The sequence below is a fragment of the Cloeon dipterum genome, chromosome 1, assembly GCF_949628265.1.
Source record: "Cloeon dipterum chromosome 1, ieCloDipt1.1, whole genome shotgun sequence".
Lineage (NCBI taxonomy): Eukaryota > Metazoa > Arthropoda > Insecta > Ephemeroptera > Baetidae > Cloeon > Cloeon dipterum.
In genome coordinates, this window is record NC_088786.1 from 25460528 (window position 1) to 25480166 (window position 19639).

The window sequence follows — 19639 nt, forward strand, 5'->3', positions numbered from 1 at the left end:
TAAAGCTCAGTGGGAAGGCGCGTTGAAAGAAATACCCAGCCATGCCAGGACTGAACTACCATCTACCATTCCACTTCACACTGGCTAAAAGGAAAAGCGGTCTCGCTCCTGCGCTGGAAAATAGACGTCAAAGGTGAGCAAAACAGTTCAAGTTGACCTTTCTCGCTTTGTTCCTCAGCACAAAGCTATTTTACGGTTGAATTGAGGCAATTTAACTGTGAACATTCAACGCTATACGGTGACATTTCGGCACTTTTCGAATTGAACACAGAATAAAATGACTTTATCGACTTTATCTCATTTGCTTACTAAACTGTAATATTTATAACAGCGTTAAGAAGTTCAAGCACTGTAAAAAGCTTTAAATTGAAAATTAAAAAAAGTTAATAATGTATGTTTATAAATTTACTAGGAAAGATACTGCATTTTTTCCATAATTGTAAACCACAGAGTCAATAATTATAATTTTTGTCAACATTTGATAGACAACAACTAATTTTATTGACGAAAAGATTTTTCCCTTCTGTTTTCACTCATAAAAAATTAATTAATTAATTTAGAAAAAATGCTGCTAGGAGATGTAATCGCATTTTTCATGATTAATTCATGGTAAGGCTGGCCGCATCCTTCGAATTGTGTGCAAATTCTACATCTTGATTACCATACAAAATTGCCGGTGGCGTAATGAGCGCGCGTTGGCCATAGCGGGACGCACGCGGGCCGCTGGAGCAATTCAATTATTTGATGCTGTGCTGATTGCAAGCGAACGCAAAAATTCAGCCAGATCGCAAGTTTCGAGTGTTCCCCCGCACTTTCACGCGCAGTTAATTGCTTCGGCAAACAAACACTATACACGCGGAGCAAGAGCAGGCGGGCAATTTGAGGCAAAAGCGCCCACGGTGCTTGTTGGCTTTTTTCATACCGCTAATTGCATTGAAAACGGCTGTGTTCATTGCTGACTTTCGAACCACCATGCAGCTGAACTGAATCAATCCTTTTTCCAAATAAATATAATACTTCAAATTTAAGCGTGGGCGTGTTTGACCTCAGCCGCGCGGCGGCTGGCTGCGTGAACGCACGGGCACACGCAGCGAGATGTCATCCCTCATAAGTAAGAGCCTAATATTGATTATTGTGTCTCATCCCGTTCATAAATCAAGCCTCTTGGGCGTGCAGGATGGGCACTCGCGAAGGGCCTCTCATTGTGTATGCTCGTTCGAAAATTTCACCAGCACCAAGATAAAGATGTGCGAAAAAGCAGAAAACGTCCTCCTGTGACGTGTTCCTCTGAATAAAGGATTAAACGACAATGACGCAGCGAGAAGTTTCTTTTGGTGCTAACGTGCGAAGTAATATTAATAATTGTTATTCTGTATTTTATTGCCAGCTGCTTGCTTCCATAGTAGGGTTTTCCTGGGCCGATTGTGAGCGATGACTGTCCTCTCTTAAAACAGAAAAATGAAAGAAATACACGCGGAAGAAAATTCACTAAAAAATGGTTTTTATTCTGCTGCCACCGTTTGGAACAGAAATTGTTGCAGCTAATATTATATATATATATATATGAATTTTGTTTTGTAGATCAAGCACTGCTGATGAGGTTAGGTCGAGACAGCATGAGATTTTTCCTTCTCAAATTTTCACAAAAAGTTTCCCATCCCTTAGAAGGTTCTGCGCAGAGACAGTCAACTCTTATTTTGTTTAGTTTCAAGCAATTTTGGAACAGTTTGAATTGAGGTGAGCTTCTCCCTCTAGCAATTTGAAAAATTTAACTATTTTTAGTCTATTTTCGTTCTTAATCTGTGCTTATCGCACAAACCAAATCCCACATCCGTGAAGTGAAATGCGATGCAATCTTAAATTGTAACGGCTCCTGGGAAACTATGCTATGAATGCATTCTAAATCTTATGCGCAGTCGATTAAACTGATTTTGATGAGATTTGCAGAGTTTTCAAGAAAATAATATCGATAGTAAATCGATTTGTTTTTACTTACTAAACTAAGACTACTTTTCGTCCTGGTCCCGGCAAAATTGCGCAACTTTCAACAAACACCCAAATTTTCACTGTCGAATTGATTTCCTTCTCTTGCAACTTACTCATTTTCAAAAATTATTTAATTTGATAAGTTTATATTTTTTAATATATTCCATATTATAAGCACGAAAAAGAGTTACAACTAGGAGCTTATGATCGATGGAGATTTAAAAAAAACTAGTCACAGTGACAGTGATACTATAGTAATTAAAATATGTACTTAAAACACCTTAAGTCGTCACAGGTTATTTATTTAAAATACATATTGGGTGAACAAAAACACGTTTTAATTAGTCTCACCAAACGACGAAAGGAGAATTAATTTGGACAGTTGCGCGGTCGTCACCCCCAATTAGTAACTATGCAACCAATCGACACAGATGTCTCACAGGTTGTATAACCTATCACTTGAAGTAGCTCGCTGGTTCTTAAACTGCTTGCTAATTATACCAATGTTATTTCCCCGAAATATAAAATATGAGATTTTTAACTAAAATCTTATTTCTGCAGATTCTTTTGCACATTTTGAATCAGGTGCAAATACCAACTATCTTTCACACACGCGTTGGATCAACCAATGCAACGCAGTAAAACGTCAAAATGTTTTTTTAATCAGGAACTACAGAAGTTTGAATTGATTCAATTTTTGTACGCTGCTTATTGTGAAGCAAATTTTGTGGTAGCAATTTTGGTGGCAATAATCGAGAAGCCAAGAGTAATTCCCGTTTTTTTCCAAATGTTCAACCCAACCATTTCGGCAGTATTTATCATTTTTTTCGTCTTCCATTAACCTAATCCTTGTGGCAAATATTATTTTTTCTTCCTTTCTACAGTTTCCTTTGAGTTTCTAAAATATGTTATAGACACACCATAGAAAATACAATCTAATAAGTTTTAATTTGAAATTATGATACAACCGACCAACAAAACTCAGAAATTTATACAGTTGCATTAACAATGTGTGGTGTGTGAAAACATTCGTTTTCTTTTCACTGATGATTCCTACTTATTATTGGCATCCGTAGACCCCATTAAACACGGAACATGAAAACCAACATTTCGCGAGAGTGTGCGCAAAGCTCACTGAATATTATACGGCACAAAAATTCTCAGCGAACTCCTGATCCAGGCAGGCACAAATTTCGATATGTGTGTGGATATATGATCCAGCACGCACCATTAAAAGCGAATCAGCGTTCGCAAACATTCGCTATAGAGCACGATTATCAAAGCAAACCGCCCGTGAATTCATTACCTCTCTCGCTCTCGTTTGCCGATCATTAATTCACACTCGCACTTGCTGCGCTCCGGGAAGAACGCGTTAATTGGCACTTATTAAAAGTATCAAGTCGCTAACAAACACACTGTACCGCAGCGCTCATACACACACACACACACACACACACACACGTCTATCCGACACGCGCGCAACGCTGACGAAGAAGAATCGGTTTTGGCGAGAGAAATGATTGATGCGTTCTCTCAAAGAGGCTCATCAAATTTCAAGAGATCGAAGATGATTCGCTGCTGCGTGACACTCAGCGCTGCTTGCAGAATTAATTTTCGAGCACCACTCGGCATCGGCGCCGACAGTCATGAGGAGGCAGGGTGTTGTACCTCGCTCGGCCGGGAAGGGTGTTGTGTAAGTGGTTTATTATTTGTCAGCAGCAGCACGTCGGCATACGGCTCAGAACATGCATTATCGAGCAGCAGTCGGCGGGATCGAATCATTCGATTTGCCAGGCGTTTGTTCATTTCCAACTATTTGTATGGATGTAGGCGCACGGCAATAACCCTCGCCCCGCACCCTCGCGCGCGAGTACAACTTGTTGTCGGCTCCATTAGTCCCGTATCCAGGCACCTCTAGTGCTCGCTCGCTCGCTAAAATAGAATCGCGGCGCGCTCTCTTTCACATGAATGGCCCGATTTATCGCGCGCGCACACTTTCATCCCGCCGCCGCCGCAGCCACACGCTGCAACAGGAGAGCCACATTTTTGTCGCATGGTATTTTTTCTGCCGCTTTTCCGCTGATGACGCCGCCGTTGAATAATTTAGTCTGGCCGCGAGGGTTATAATTGTCGGTTTAAATGTCACTGAATGTAGGCCGCGCTTATTTAATGACCATGTTCGCCGGGCTTTGTTTTATCCATTTGAGTTCGTGCCTTGTTTGCGGCAAAACTCCTTTTTGAGCAATCCCACGGCTACTTGAATATTGATGAAACTACACGGCTTTATGGAATTTTTATTCGTCCAGATTTCAGCATGCGCGCTGGTAACTCTGACGTTGTACAATAATTATTGTTGTGGCAAAAGCGCCTAATGCTGCTAAATACGTCAATAACAATTATAACAGGCAGCCGACCTATTTTCGGAGCTGGGAAACAAATACTTTTATTTTTGTCTATTGAACAATGAATGCCAGATCTAATTATGCATTGGAACTGACAACTACTCAGCTGGAACTCGATACCTCCGAGTGAATGAATATAGTGTGAATGTCAGCATGGGTGAGCGACGAGTTTAAACATAGAAAATACGAATCGATCTAGTCAGACTCTGCGGGTTGCATAAAATCACCGCAGTGGTTTGTTTATAAAAAGCTATTGCTATTTGAAAACTCTTTGCTCTAGGAAAACACACGCACTTCTCGCTAGACTCTTCTGCACTATGGCATCGATACTAATTTCAAGTTTCAAACGAGCGCTTCTTTCACAGCATCGTGCCAAATTGCCTCAATGCTGCTTGGTAGACCAGATGCTTCTTTCCCCATATTTCAATGAAACCCAATTTTAAAAGACGCGTCGAGCGAATTTATGAAGGTAAAAAACACCAGATTCTCTTTCACATTGAATACTGAATAATTCATGGCCCTCATTGTCAGAGGATTTTATACTAAATTTCAAACAACAATATTTTCCAAGAAAAGAATTTGGCAGTCCAAAATAAACTTGAACAAAAGGAAGAATGACAAAGGCGAAAAAAAAACGCTTTTTTTCGCTTGTGTAAGAGCCTATAAAATTCGCAAAGATTTCCTTTGTGCCTGCTAAAAATAAACACAGTAGCGAGGCAAATTGACCTTTTTAAACTTTGCAACAATGACTACACTGTGTTCTTCAGCCCGCCCTACACCCTTTTTAAACAAAAACAAGGAAAGTTAATTGTTTTGCGCGATCAATAAATTCCATCCAATTTTTTCCTTCGGCTTTCATAATTCTCTGGGTGAAGGCACGGTGCCAAGCGTTTTTACAGCAGTTCTCTTCGTTGAGGCGTGTTTGCAAGCATCATATGAATGGGCTGAGCTCCAAATTCCTACACTCTAGATTACTTCATTCACGATTGAAGAAGACATATTGCTGTTTAACGTTAACGTTTCGTCGAAAGCCAATAAAATTTGCATACAACTAATTCCACGGAGAACTCCTGCACCCGAGGCCATTGAGCGAAAATCGGCAAGAATTTGACGATATCAATCTCGCCTGTTGAGCCAGAAGAATTCTTCCGCTTTCCCGCCCCTTTCGAATTTATACTTGGTGATGGTGAGAGAATCTATATTCGCCGTTGAAAGCAATAAAAGTCAGTATTTTACAACGGCGGCTTCAGAGAAGAAAAACAAAAGAAGTGAATCGCGTGGGGCGGTTTTCTCGCTGCCATTGCGCCACTACACTTTTTCTTAACGCGCAACATGCATGGGGATTTATATTTTTATTTTCTGCGTCTCGCTCCGTTTATGACAACTTTGTGGGGAGGAAAGGAAAGGGAATAACCGAGCAGAATAAGACGTGAAATTTTTCTTAATATAGAATAACGCGCGGCATTTCCCTGAGCGCGCCGAAAGTGTGAGTTGTGCGTGAGCGTGTTGGCGAGATTGTGGCTTCACAGCAACACACGAAATTTGCGTCTCCGGGCGAAATTCTTGCCCAACTTGAGATTACGTTCAAACACGTGTTTATTAAGTAATTATAATTAACGATGGCGGGAAATTATCTTCGTACTAAGCGGTGCTTGCGAAAAGTCTTGTCTAAATAATAGCTCGCAGCGGGTTAGCTTCTATGAATTTAATTATAAAGTTCGAAGGTGCGGTGACGTCACCGTTGCCTGCACTCAGAGATGCCCACGACATCGAGGCTGAATATTCGGTTTCTCATCAGGCAAGTGTTTTGGTATTAAAAAAAGGAGAATCGCAAACTGCACGCGAGAGTTTCTCGCCCAAGGCGCCCGGCTGCCAAGACAGGAGCAGGCGGGAAATCTGCTGGGGTTTCCTCATCCTCGGCTTCACGGAGTGCTTTTTTATGTGCGAAATAAGTTACGGTTGCTGCCTGGCTTATAATTTATTCACCTTTTGGTGCTGAATGCTGAATGAAGTGGCCTATAAAATGTGACTTTCCACCTGAATAATTAAATGAAGCGGCCGCGGCGCAAATTATATTCACGGGCGTGATGGATAAAAGTGCCGTGTGACAAATTGCGAGCAGCAGGTCTTGCGTGTAATAAACTCGGCACTATAAAGGTCAGTAACGCAGCCGGCCCTAAACCATTTATCATAGACGCGTTCTCAACCCCCGCGTGCCAGCGCGTCCGCAAAAATAAAATTTTACATCTGGCTCGGCTCATCGCCACCGCGGCGGCCCGTCGTGTTTCCAAATTGCAATTTTTACTGCCGGCTGCTCGCGCACACACACACACAAACGTACACACCCCATTTTGTCATGTCGGGTGGCGATTTGAAGACGGTGCTCAGGGTCGTCGCCGAATGACCGCGGCCGTCAGTCATATATCGGTTTGTTTTTTCAGCTCGCCACCGTTGGTCCTTCCGCCGCACGCACGCTCCTCTATTGATCCCGGCTCGCATGCTCTGCGGGGTTGATGCCTTCAACTCTCGGTAATGTTCTCCGTTTATCTGCGGATATTTACTGCAGGGAAAAAGGAAGAAAGTTGCGGTCGAAAAGAGCTAGGCCGGCCCGGCCCTCGTGGCTTATCTGGCGCGATAAATCGGGCGCACCGCCGTCTGTCTCGCTTTGTTTCGCGAAAGGAGCCGGGAATTTTGCCAGAGCAGAGGTCAGCCGGCGGGCCGGAAAAGCGCACAGAGAGACCGGGCCCAGAGCGAAAATCGAATGCATGCGCGGCGGCTCTGATGAATTTACTCAAAAATCCGGCCGGAGATAAATTGGACGCGCGTTGGAGCGGCAGGCAAAATAGTCAGGCGGAAAGAAAAAGAGCCCCCGCTCTTGTGTCGGTCTCTCTCTTTCTCTCTCTCGTTGCTCTCTCTCATAAAGGCTTAATGTGCTTGGATGAACAACGCTTCAACCCCGGGGGAGTCGCCTAAAGTTAAAAGATGAGTTAGCGTGTGTGTATATGTACGCGCACCGCTTTTATCTGCACACGACCTCTTCACATCACCACGCACGCACCAAAGCAGCCGAGAGTGCATGCGGCAACTTCATTGCTATGGCGCTCATGGCGCTTTCATGCGCACCATTGTCCGCGTGTGCATAGATACACAATGAATAAAGCACCACTTTTGTTTATGAGAGATCCTCGGCGAGTGGCGGCGGTGGCGGTGGCGGCGGTGGACGCACACACACACACACACACACACACAGGCCCCCCTTCCACACGCTCGTGATCTGTACACAAACTTTTATACCATCGAACACCTCAGTCGGTGCCGGTACTGCGTGTAACAGTTGTCCTGAAAGGCAGGCAGACCGCCGCGTTGAGCGGAGTGTGCGGTGAATTGCATTCGTCGAGTGCAACGCCAAGGCTGCTCGATCTGTTTTCCCTTTTTCTGGTGCTGAAGGATTCGCTCGCGGAAACTCTTCGCCTCCACCGCCAGTGTGTTTGTGTGGAACAAAGTTTGTTTGACAGCCACTCATCGCCTCTTCCATTGTGCCGACAGCCGAGAGGGTACGTTTTTCTTCTTCGTTTTGATTATCTCCTCGGCGGAGGAACGAACGTGCAGCGAAATTTTCATTTGCTGATTGCTGCTCACGGTGCCGGTGCCGGCGAAGGAAATGTTATTGAAGTCCGAGTACAACCGACTGAGTACCGGACTCGGTGAGCTTTAAAACTTGCTAATGGGAAAAAGTAATACCATTACACTGTGTCATTTCCAAGGTGAAAGAAAATAAGTTGGTGCTGTGTCGAGTCATTTCTCAGCCGTTATTGGTGCCGCAATTTATCTGAAAAGCGCGTTCGTCGCGTGTTACACAATCTGTCTTACAAGAAAGACTCATTCTAATCCGTTCCCGTGAGAATTGCAACGCACAATTAAATTACTTTCCATTGTTCGTTACCGTATTGACACTGCGACACAAAAGGGGCCTTTCGAAAACAGCCCGAGTGCTGCTGCGAGCAGTGGTGTCGGCTGATTGAAAAAGAAAACTTTCCTCCCCGAAATTAATTCAATCAAAATTCCTTTGTGCAAAACCACTCGAATAGCGGCGTCGTCGAGTATGGAAGTGCGGCAGCGTAGCCCATCAAGCCTCTCGAAAATCACTCGCTGCGCTTCGGGGAAACTAACTTTGCGCGTCCATCTCGTCGAATATCATGAATAAATTACACACAAGACGCATGGCTTCTAAATATCCAGCCATTAAAAATTCCTTAGGTGGCTATAATTTAATTTGCGCTTCTAAAGCGGGTGGAAAACGCGCCACGCTAACTCATCTCGCGCGCGCCCTTGCTCGTCGGGTATACGTATGTATAAAGTTACTCGCAGACATTAGGCTGCCAATTTTATTTAGTACGACCTGCTATAAAACACGCACCACCGCATTTTTTTATTTGACTGGCCAAAGTTTTACGATCCGATTGTTTTTATCAGTGTATACCGAGGCGCAGCATCACTAATGTTGCAGCCCAGCGCTCGATCTCGGCCCGCCGGGCGCGCCTTGTGTGCACTGTATATGAAAGGACCCCAGTTGGTTCAGCGAAACGCACGGGGCGTATGATTTACGACGCACAAAGGAGGGTACTGAACGCATAAATTACTTCTTCGTACTTCTCGGCCGATATTTCATTTTTCGCAAACACCGTCTTGTCCCTAGAAATTGGCCACCGCCGCACCGCCGCACCACGTCAAGAAGTTGCCGCGCGTTGAAAGGACATTTAATAATGCAGTCTAGCCGTGCCTCTTGCGGCGGCGAGTGGAGCAAAGAGATCTATCTGTCAGTCGCTTGTCTGCGTCGATCGAGACAAAAATTGAGGCAAAGGGAGGAAGAGGATTAATAGGGATTTCCTCCCGAGTACGTGAAGAAAGCTGATGTAATATGTCAGGCTTCGCTAAAGTTCTGCCTTCGGTTATACGTTTTATTAGTTCGGAAAGTCGTTTCGATTAATACTGTTCTTGGCAAATTAGAAATTCGCATATCCATCACCTACCACGAGGCCTCCTTCTAAAATGAGTCGAGGAGTGTTAGAGCAATCGCCGAAAACCATTCCAAGCACCATTACATCTCGCAGCATTCAGCCTGTAATTGCTATATCAAAAAATTGCCGGCCGGCCGGCAGGAATGCACGCCAACCAATTACGAACAATCAAGTTCAAAATCGGGTTCCTCGGCACGATTAGCGCAGACAAGCAGAATATGTAGACACACACGGAAAGAGCGAGGCGCGGTTTGTTGTGTGTGTGCGTCTGTGAATCTCCTTCATCAAGCACGATCTGATAGAGCAGTATATAAACGCAAGAGAGTAGAGTTTTTATTTAATATTGCTCCAGGTCGAACATAACAGTATCATTACTCTTCCGCTCTCGAGCAACTTTTCCACGCGCTTTTTTATCCGGCGCATTCATCCTCCTCTCTTGCTCTCGCACGATGAGATGAGTTTTGTTTTAAAAGTTTCAGCATCAACCTGGGCGGCAACGGAACCATGAGGCGGCCGGCTCCTAAAATTAGATCTCCTCACCTGTTGTGCTGCTGCCGCCGTCGCTGTTGTTGTTGCTGAATCGGCGGCGCGCGGCCAGCGAGCACGCTCATGCCGACGACCGACTCCTCCGGCGAGCACGCAAATTGATTTTCCATTATGGCGCTCATTGTCGAGGAGCGGGCGAAGCAGTGCGCCACCGAGCATCTCGGCATCGTAAAAAATTCATCAGAAGCAGCATCAGTGCGAGCAGGTAATGCTAAAAGACGTGTGAAATTAATTAACGCTGCGCGCACGCGGCCCTTTTAACCCTTCTGCTCCCGCCCGTCCGTGTTTGTCTACGCACTCCGGCATGCATGGTGCGAAATATACGCGCGCGCGCTCGGCGAATAATTAGTGCGCTCTATTGTGTGGCCCGCGCCGCACGTGGAGGCACGGCAGGGCAGTGAGAGACGCAATAAGTTAATTTGGATCAGTGTTTGATGTAGTGCGTTCTTCGGGAGCAAATTTTTCTCCCTGGGAGTCCCGCTCCCGAAAAAATGTTTCCTGTGACCGGAATTCCCTGGTGCCCTTACCAAATATTTTTCCCGGGAATTCCCGCTCCCGAATCTTATTTCCCGATTTTTCCCGCTCCCGATTTCCCGCCAAAAATTTAAATATCGAAAGTAGACACCATGTGCGTTGATAACTTAATTCTTAGCTCGCATATTTACAAATACAAACTTACTACATATGATCTTTTATTTTTCCATGTTGAAGTTGAAAATTATACTTTGGGTTGATATAAAAATTCACTGAGGCAATTTTTACTGGGCCACGTTAAATACTACGTTGCAAATAAAATTCAATTTTTGTAAAAATGCAGAGATTACTCAAACAAAACCTAAAAAATGCAATTTATATTGATCAAGAACTACTCTTTCGACTCTTTTAAGTTGCGAGAATCATCACACGTCAATGAAAGAAAATTCTGTAACATTTTTAGTAATATCGGATGACTGAAAAGAAATATTACAGCTTGAACTCCGCAAAATGTAATTAGGACAGTTAATAAAGTTATCAAACCGTGAAAAATATCTAATATACAAAACATTCCTAACAATTTTTTTTAAACATTCTAGGAAAATTTAAAGCTAGTTGTGAAATTTGAATTTTGACTAGGTTACCGGGAATTCCCGCTCCCGGCAAAACTTTCCCGCTCCCGTCCCGACCGTGGTTCCCATCTAAAAATTTGGCGCCTGGCGCCGGGAATTCCCGGGAGATTCCGGGAGTCCTGATACATTCCCGTCCCGGCGAACGCACTAGTTTGATGTCGCATCCAATTATCTATCCATCGCTTAACACACGCGCGCGCGCGTCGGACTGAGAGTTTCTGTGTTTCCGCGTAGAGCGGCCGCAGATAAGCGGACGCGACTGTTGTTTTGATGTTGATTATTGTGTCAATTACAAACGCGGCTGCTGCCGAGTTAGATGGGCATGCTTGAGGTCGAGCATAACTAATTTCGTGGCTGTTATTTTGGTGTATCGCGACCGTGGTCTCTCTGTTTTGAAAATCTTCGTGGAGCAAAGCTAATTTCGAAGCCGCAACAATCTCTGGCGCAAGTTGATTAAATCGTATATCCAAAGGCTTCAAAGCATTCATCTAGACACTGCTGCTACAAAAGCCCAGAGTTATTTCTGTCTTAATCAAGGGGTTCACCGGACTTAACTTCAAAAGATAAATATCCTGGTAAAAACCATAGTCTTTGTGCTTTTATGGAGCATCGTCTGAAAGGAAAAGGAAAAAAAATGCGGTTTGCTATCTAGAGTCAAGTGCTATTCCGTAGCATCTCTACGGAGGTGCCCCGTCTGCATCCAGCAGCTCCTCTCATTCAAGCTGAGCCTCTTTAAAATTCCACTTAACGTCAGTTTTCTGTGTCAAAACAATGGGGATCCCCTCGGGTGCAATGTCATCCCTCACTGCCCCACCTCCCTTCCGCCGTATATCTCTCGCTCTCTCTCTCTCTCGCAGTCAGCAGCTGGATGTTTCGCAAGGGTTCTCCGTGCTTCGAGAGACACTCAAATTTGCATGAGCACCAACCGAGTTTGAAAGAACGAACGAACGACTCCTTCGGGCGGTAGAAATCAGCAGCAGCATCAGCACTGCCGACGCCGACGGATTGAGAGGAAATTGATAATTTCCGCGACTCCTTTGACGACGCGCGCGGCATTGTGCCCAACTGACTACAATGTTGTGTGTATGCACTGTATGGCTAATGAAGTGCCGATGTGATGTAGATCGGCTATCTCTCGTTCACTGTGTGCTGTACCCGTTTGTACATGGCCGGCCATGTGTAAATAAATACATGCATGTGCTATGATGTATCGACCCTTTGTGCGTGTCCCGTGCTGGCCTGCCTATATGTGAGTGTGTGTGTGTGCTGTGCGGGAGGCTCGCCATACAGGCGCGCACGGTTGACTTCATTATACACGAACGCGCGCCCCCGACTTTCGACATTCAAATTAGCGAGGTCGACTTCAAAGAGTCGCGCTATCATTACTCGGCTATCCAATCGCGCACGACTGGAACACACATACACCAATAATTATATATTCGACATTATTTTTGCTGCTGACTCGGCGCTCGACATTTGCCAACGCACGGTTTTTTGTTGACTCCAGTGCCGATGCCATTATGTTGGGACGAGCCTTTTAGCTAATGCAGCAAATCCCTCTCTTTCCCCATTTTTAACAAGCCAGCCCGGCTTTTTGTCAGGGACGTACAAAGAGATTCTCCTTCGGGTAATGACGCAATTACAGCTGTCATCGATTTTTGCCAAATTCACTGAGTGGAAGTGATCATCGAAAATTCATCCTTTTAAAATTAAAAGCATCCAGATGGCTGATTTTCTACTTGTGCCATCAAGTGAATATCCTATGGGTAGCAATCAGAAAATCAGATAGTGAGTCATTGTGTGAATTTTCTTAGGTGAAATTTATGTTTCTGTTTTTTTTCTGAATTCTCAACTAGGAAAATATTTCTAATTACACTGCACCAAAAAGTTCATTTTAACGTAGTTAGTTTTCCTTCCAGATTTTTGCTAGTGTAAAAGTAAAATTTAACTTTTTGGCACTGCTTCAAGCAAAAAAAAGGATTTTTTTTGAATTTTTGAAAGAGGATTTGTGTTGCAGGGTGGGTGAGTAGAGGTGCTACGATGTTTTTTTCTTGTTTTTTTTTAACCAGCGATGAGTCCATTTTTTTGCCGGTTGTTCAGAATTCACTGAAGGTAATTATGTGGTTATGAATTTTGTTTTGCTGGTTAAGAACTTCTAATGCCAAAAGAGCTATTATTTAGTTTTAGTACGCGCTAGATAATTTCTCACGTCAATTGTCTTCTTTCAGGCAAATCAAAACCACTTAAAGAGTAAAATCGTTTGTAATTATTACTAGTGTGATGAGACATTATAATTTCAGCTTTTAAATCAGAATCAGTGCAGCAACCGTTTTTTAATTAATAAAATCGCTAAATTTGCATACTTGTTCTTTTGTTGTTTGCAGCAATTTAATTTTGCTCGTTCTACTTTTCCTGCCATATACATAATTTTCCCTTCGATTCGAGACTTTTTCATTAAAAGCTATCAAGTCAATATTTTGCTGATATGGCCACACAATTTCCCTTTCAGAGTAAAAACCACCTGTTAGCTACAGGCTGCAAACGACATTTAAAATCAACCACTTCCTCGATGTAGCCTGCCTCTTTTTCCAATCGGCTGGTGCTCTTTTTGCTGAAGCGGATATTGAATCAAGAGTTGCCCGAAGGCGCTTCGCCTTCTTTTAGAAAATCGCAAACCAGTCCAATTTGCGGGGGCGCCGATGCAATGTTCGCTTTAGCATTGGGGTTCAGGCACTCACCTCTCTGGATTGCTCTTCATTATGCATGGCCCCTGAAAAAAGCGAGAATGGGTGCACAAAAAACCCAGCGGAAAACAACGAGAGAGAGAGAGACCGCTTGCTGACAAAAGCGGCTTAAACTCGACCTCGACGGCGAGCACACACTCACACTCGGGCATGAATGCTCCACATTATTTTCCCTGTTTTTACAACAGTCGCCGTGTTGCTTACGGGCCGGCAGGTGTTGCGCGTAGGCCGCAAAATATTGTAATAGCCTGTCAACTCGAAAGTTTCGTATTTGCTAGAGCAAACTCGGATGAATGAACGCCGTGTGTGCATGTGCGCGCGTGGAGACAGATCTTACGGCGTTATTGTGCTTGTTGTTTTTCACGTCTCGCTTGCTTTGTTTTGTTCCAGGTGATAATGAAGAAGGTCTGTTCTGCCCGCAAGTTTTCGATGGCTGGTCGTGCTGGGCGCGCACGCCGGCCGGCAGCGTGGCCGAATTGGCCTGCCCTGACTTCATAACAGGATTCGACCCTTCCAGTGAGTTTACGCCAAGCTATAACTTACCGCAAATATTAATTAAAGTGTCGTTCTAAAAGTCAGTCGGCGCTGTGAAAAATATGTTCCCGCCGGCCAAAATTTGCCACAATATAGATTTATGGCCTGACGTTTTACGCAATACGTACGCGGGCTTCTAACGAGTTTACCATTTTTCATAATTTCTTCGAGTTTCCTATAAACACGTCGCGCGGAGAGTTTTCCTCGTTCAAAAAATATATGAGCCAGCATTGAGAGTTACGATATTTATGAGATTACGCAAGAATTCCACCAGCTCCACGTTAAATTCTTTATATTTATCAACAAGGAGGAGGAAATATAACTCACAAAGTTTGTCTTAAGCAAATATTTTAATTTTATTTGCATAACTCAGTCATCCAAGAGGTAAGCAAGCCGTTAAACATTCAAAAAGTCTCTAACAAGGAAGCTTCTAGGATTTCAAGTTTTTAACTGTTACGTTAGCATTAGATTCGTATAGCCTGTTGTGTTGTGAACCAAGTTCAGTGCTAAAATATTTCCAATTCGGCTGTATTTTAAAGTTCCAGAGCTTACGAAAAATGGTTAAACATTCCAAAAAAGATTTAAAAATATGGTTTCTTTCCAATCCGTGAAATTTGGTTCACGCACCATTTCTGACGAGACGAATTGATTGGTAGGCCATATTTGACGTCATGAAAAATTGTTCCCAAAAGTATCTAGGCTCTGCAAATTTTATAACTCGATAAAAGATAGAGTACAATATGCAAATATTAAAAAAGCTGTGGAAATGCCTATTTTAATATTTTTTTTTATCTAATTTTTCAAGCAGCGCTCTTTTATTTGACCATCGCTAAAATCTAAAATAATCATTAAAAGAGAAAATGTATTAATGAACAATATATTCTACAAATTTTCTCACCGGTTGAAATGGTTGCGCTAGACTGTACATGCAAGTCAGCCCAGAAAATGCATAAACATTAATATTTTTTTCCGGGAAAAAAACTTAAATCTAAGGATGCGTTCCCAAAAAATGAGACATATCTTGTAAAATTGAGTGTCACATAAAAACTTGCAAATTCATCACAATTAAACAAAACCGGTCTTTCAAAATTAATTTTAGAACGATTCCCAAATCAAATATCAGGGAGATATTTCTCTCCTTTAAAGCTCTATAGCTCACTAACACCGTCAAATTAAAAGTTTTCATCTAGAAGATAAAATATAGTTAACTCATTGAAATATGCACAAACATAGGGTTTCAGCATGGATGAAAGAGATTCGCTCTGTAGCCACAAAGAATATTGACAATCTTGTAAGATATTGCAACTCTCTATAATTTACAACTCTTGCTTTATGCGCGTGAAGCACTGAAATAGCTAGCGAGCGGGTGATCATTACTTTTATGATACAAAGAAGTGCGTTGCGGTGTGTGTGACACGCGAGAAGGACACGCCATTGACGTATATGAATTGCGATCGTGCCTAACAAGTGTCCTCTGTATTGCACTGTACAACTCGTATATCTTCCATGTTGCAGGAATCGCGCACAGAGTCTGCAATTCCAACGGCTCGTGGTTTATACATCCAGACTCGGGCAAACCGTGGTCGAATTACACCACTTGTATAAATTTAGAAGACCTCGAGGTGAGTTCAGTCCTTAACGTTTGTGTGCAGCGTTATACTGATTTGTGACGCATGTCTTTTCTGTTTTCTTTCTTGCAGTGGCGCCGCCAGGTTACTAAAATTTACGAAACTGGCTATGCAGTGTCATTGGCGGCTATAATAGCATCGCTTTTCATTTTTATCTATTTCAAGTAAGTAAATACGATTATTAAATTTTTTCGTGTCGTTTTTATAAAATTGGGGTGCCATACAGTGACCTTGCAGTGAAATAGCATAAATTAATATCCTTCTTATAATACATTGCAATAAGTACAATATCTTGAGCTTATCTGATTTTCCTGTTCTAAATCATAAATTTTCCTAGTTCTAGATTGGCATATTTTTATATTTTAGAGGTTTCATTCAAATTTCTGACGGTTGCATGATCGTATTTAACGATCTGTTGACTAATTTAGATTGTAATTTCATGAACAATGAAACAATTATTTTTATTGGGCTATGTGGCATATGTACTAGAATAATAATTACTAGAACAAAACGTGCAGGCCATACTGTAGCACTTGCCCTCTCGGAAAATTTTGAACGAAGTGAGATTCATGAGGTGTATTAGCAAATTGTTTAAAATGAGTTTATTTTTTTTCTTCGAAAATTACGTAATTTTTTTTAAGTTTAGGGAGTTTTCAAATTTAATGCTTATTCTTAGTAGACATTTTGTTCATGCACTTTAAGATGTTAAAAAAGTAGAAATATTGTTTTCAAAGTAAGGAAAATATCCTAGGGACATTATAATGGCACCCCATGAAACGTGTGCCCTCGCCAGGACGCCGCCGCCCCAGTTGGCCAATGTGCCGTGCTCGCGCACTATTATTCCATCCGCAAGCACGCTGTTAATGCACTCCCGGCGGCCAATGGCGAGTTTGTGATGCGGCAATAATTACCGAATGCACGAGTCGCTCTTATAACATATAAGTTAGCCGTTGCGATAGTTTAAGTGGAACAAAGTGTGTCTGACTTGACTGCGCTGCTAAAGTATGTGTACGCGGGGATCTCTCTGAACGATATGCATGCCAGTGACGCGGCGGCCGTGTACTTGATTACTCGCGCACGCTGCGCATTCTAATGTACGCGAGGCTGAATCCTAATTAGACGACGGCTTTTCACCTGCGCTAGCTGAATAATGAGCATCATCGTAATTACAGGCTAGAGCGTTGAAAGCGACAGCGTGTGTGGGTCCGTGTCTACAGAACTTACAAAATATCCGCGTTCGCCTTCGTCGTTGCTCGCGCACAGTGGTGGTCGCGCGGCGCTGCACTTTTGGACTCCGGTCAATTTTCAGGGCCGAAAATGGACAACCAATGAGTTATGGGAGTACGTACAAAAATTGTAGGTACATGTGCGGAATGGAGAAGTGCGCCGAACAATGCCTTCTCATGACTTGCTAATGGGTTATTTTTTTCGCTACCGGCGAGAATACGCAAGTAGGCTTCTAATAGGTAGCGCGACTGCAAAACTTGCGTGGCTCCAGGCCATGGTTCAGCCTTTTGAAATTTAAATTTCGTACTTAATACTCAAGTTTGTTTCGCCTCCTTTCCGCTATCATGCTCATGCTACTCCAACAAGCTTCGTGCTGTTCGAAAGTATCTGTGTCGTTTTCTCAGGAGGAATATGCATGTGATTAGAATTCAATTATGTTTCTTGGCACGATAATGAATTCTGCTCATTATAAATTGCATAATTGGCATTTAATATAAAGCCGTTGACAAGATGAAACGTTGAATAATCGCGAAAGCTAAAGTAGAGAGCTATAAATTATAAAAATTTAAAGAAATCGCTCAAGTCCAAGATGATGCTGTACTATTCGAACGTAAAAATGTGGTAGTATTTTCCCCACAGCAAGATTTGACAACATTGCTTAGATTTTCATTATTAAACCAACCAACATTTTAGCTTTGTTGAAGAGTTCCTTTTCCTCATATGTTCTCCTGTTTTGATTGCATCTTTTTATTATTATTTTGTATCCTTCTATTAAAATTAAAAATATTTGTTTGATCATGCTGGTGAAATAATGCAAGAACAAAATAGAATTCACACTGCAAGGCTGGTGAATTTATCAACTAATTAAAATCTTTTAAATGAATCTAATTTAATCACCGCAGAATTATTATTCGTAAATTTTCATTTTTTAATAGTACTGATTAATTTTATAACCAATTTTTTTGAGGGAAAATATAATTAAAATCTTGATTAACAAATTAGTTTTCAATGTAGTTAGCTCAACTTTTTAACTAATTCAAAGGAAGTTCATGATTTTACGTCACACACGTATAACAGGCCTACTAAGTGAAAATCAAGTATTCATCACAATCCCGAGCCGTGGAAATTGAGGCTGTTATTTTCGGCGCTGTGTGAAAATCTGTGGAGAATATTATGAAGGGAGGCACTCACCGGAGCAAGTGCTTATTTTGAAACGCACTAAATTTAACGCGTAAATATTTGATATTCACCTCCGCGAAGCTGCTGACTTTTGAACTACACACGAGTGGAAAAGCAGGCGACGCTAATTCCGGCGCTGCAATCATCGGATATGACATTTCGCCGGACGCACTAGAAAAAATAGCTACCGCGCGCGCACATTTAGTGCCACGCCATAAAGCAATCCCTTTTAATCGACTTTCGACGCACTTGGATTCCGTCGAAAAGGACGGCGTTTTATGCCGCGCTGAATGAGACTGCGTATCAACTCGAGCACGGCAATCAAAAACTTTTACTCCGCTACGGATAACTCAGTGGTACGCGCGGCCGGCCGGCTGGCTGGCAGCACTCTCATTGATAAAATCTGGTCGGTGGCCGGTGCGTGTTTATGCGGCGGATAGGTATTCACACACAAATCGGGTAGGTCAGCCAGAAAGCGAGCCGACAGCTTCGTTTGCGGTGCCCGCCCGCCTGCCCGGCCGGCCGACCGGCCTCTGCTTTTGCGCGCGCGGAGAACGCTGCAGGCCGACTCGTTGAACACAAGGGTAGCGGCTGAAGGGTGTGCGCTGGTGTTGACATATAATTACGACCGGGGCAGATCAAGGCCGTGTAATTAAACTAAATAAGGCTTCAAGAACGCGAACACATTTAGTAATTAGCCTCACACTCATTGTCAGCCTTGCTCGCTCAGCGATGAGATTCGAGCCGCTTGTTAGCCGGGCTCCTTGGCAAATTGCTGAGAAGGCGCGCTTTCATCTCTCCACGGGCCTGTTACTTATTGATATCAGCCGCCGCGGTGTTTCGAGAGGATGGAGCGTCGTCACGTCGCGTTATCGTGTTGCATTATTACTAAATATCGCACATTATGCATGAGTTGAGCGCGTTATTTTCTCTTTTTAGTGTCGAGCGCCGGTGCTATTCTGATTACTAAACTGATTTCGCCGTGGCTACAGGTTCATTACCATAATGAGCTCCGCCGTTGCGACAAAGTCGTTTGCTCTGGCCTTTAGGGTGCGAATCACAAGGCTTTGTCAGCGATTCCAGCCTTCGTTTGTGCATGCCCGTCATGCTCGATTCCAATCTGCTTTTGCACTTCTCCGAAAAATTACAATTTAATAGGCTGAAACCGGTTCGTTGGGCTGCAATGGATTTGTTGTTGTTGCTCTTTGCTTTTGGCAGTCTAGATCAAATAAGGAGATTCGAACCAATAAAAACTCTCGCCGCTCTTGT

General features: G+C 43.1%; 1 protein-coding gene across 7 annotated transcripts in view; it reads left to right on the forward strand.

The window, feature by feature from the left end:
* Positions 1–9: 9 nt before the first annotated feature.
* The window catches only part of Dh31-R (Diuretic hormone 31 Receptor), a 29448-nt gene continuing 9818 nt past the window's right edge, over positions 10–19639 (forward strand). Inside the window, exons 1-5 of one of the 7 annotated variants that reach the window (XM_065476153.1) lie at positions 10–133; positions 9880–10157; positions 14193–14318; positions 15852–15958; positions 16037–16128. In XM_065476153.1, the coding sequence (XP_065332225.1) occupies positions 10064–10157; positions 14193–14318; positions 15852–15958; positions 16037–16128 (419 nt within the window). In that variant the 5' untranslated portion in view covers positions 10–133; positions 9880–10063. The other 6 variants (XM_065476156.1, XM_065476158.1, XM_065476152.1 and 3 more) reach the window with 6 other exon arrangements.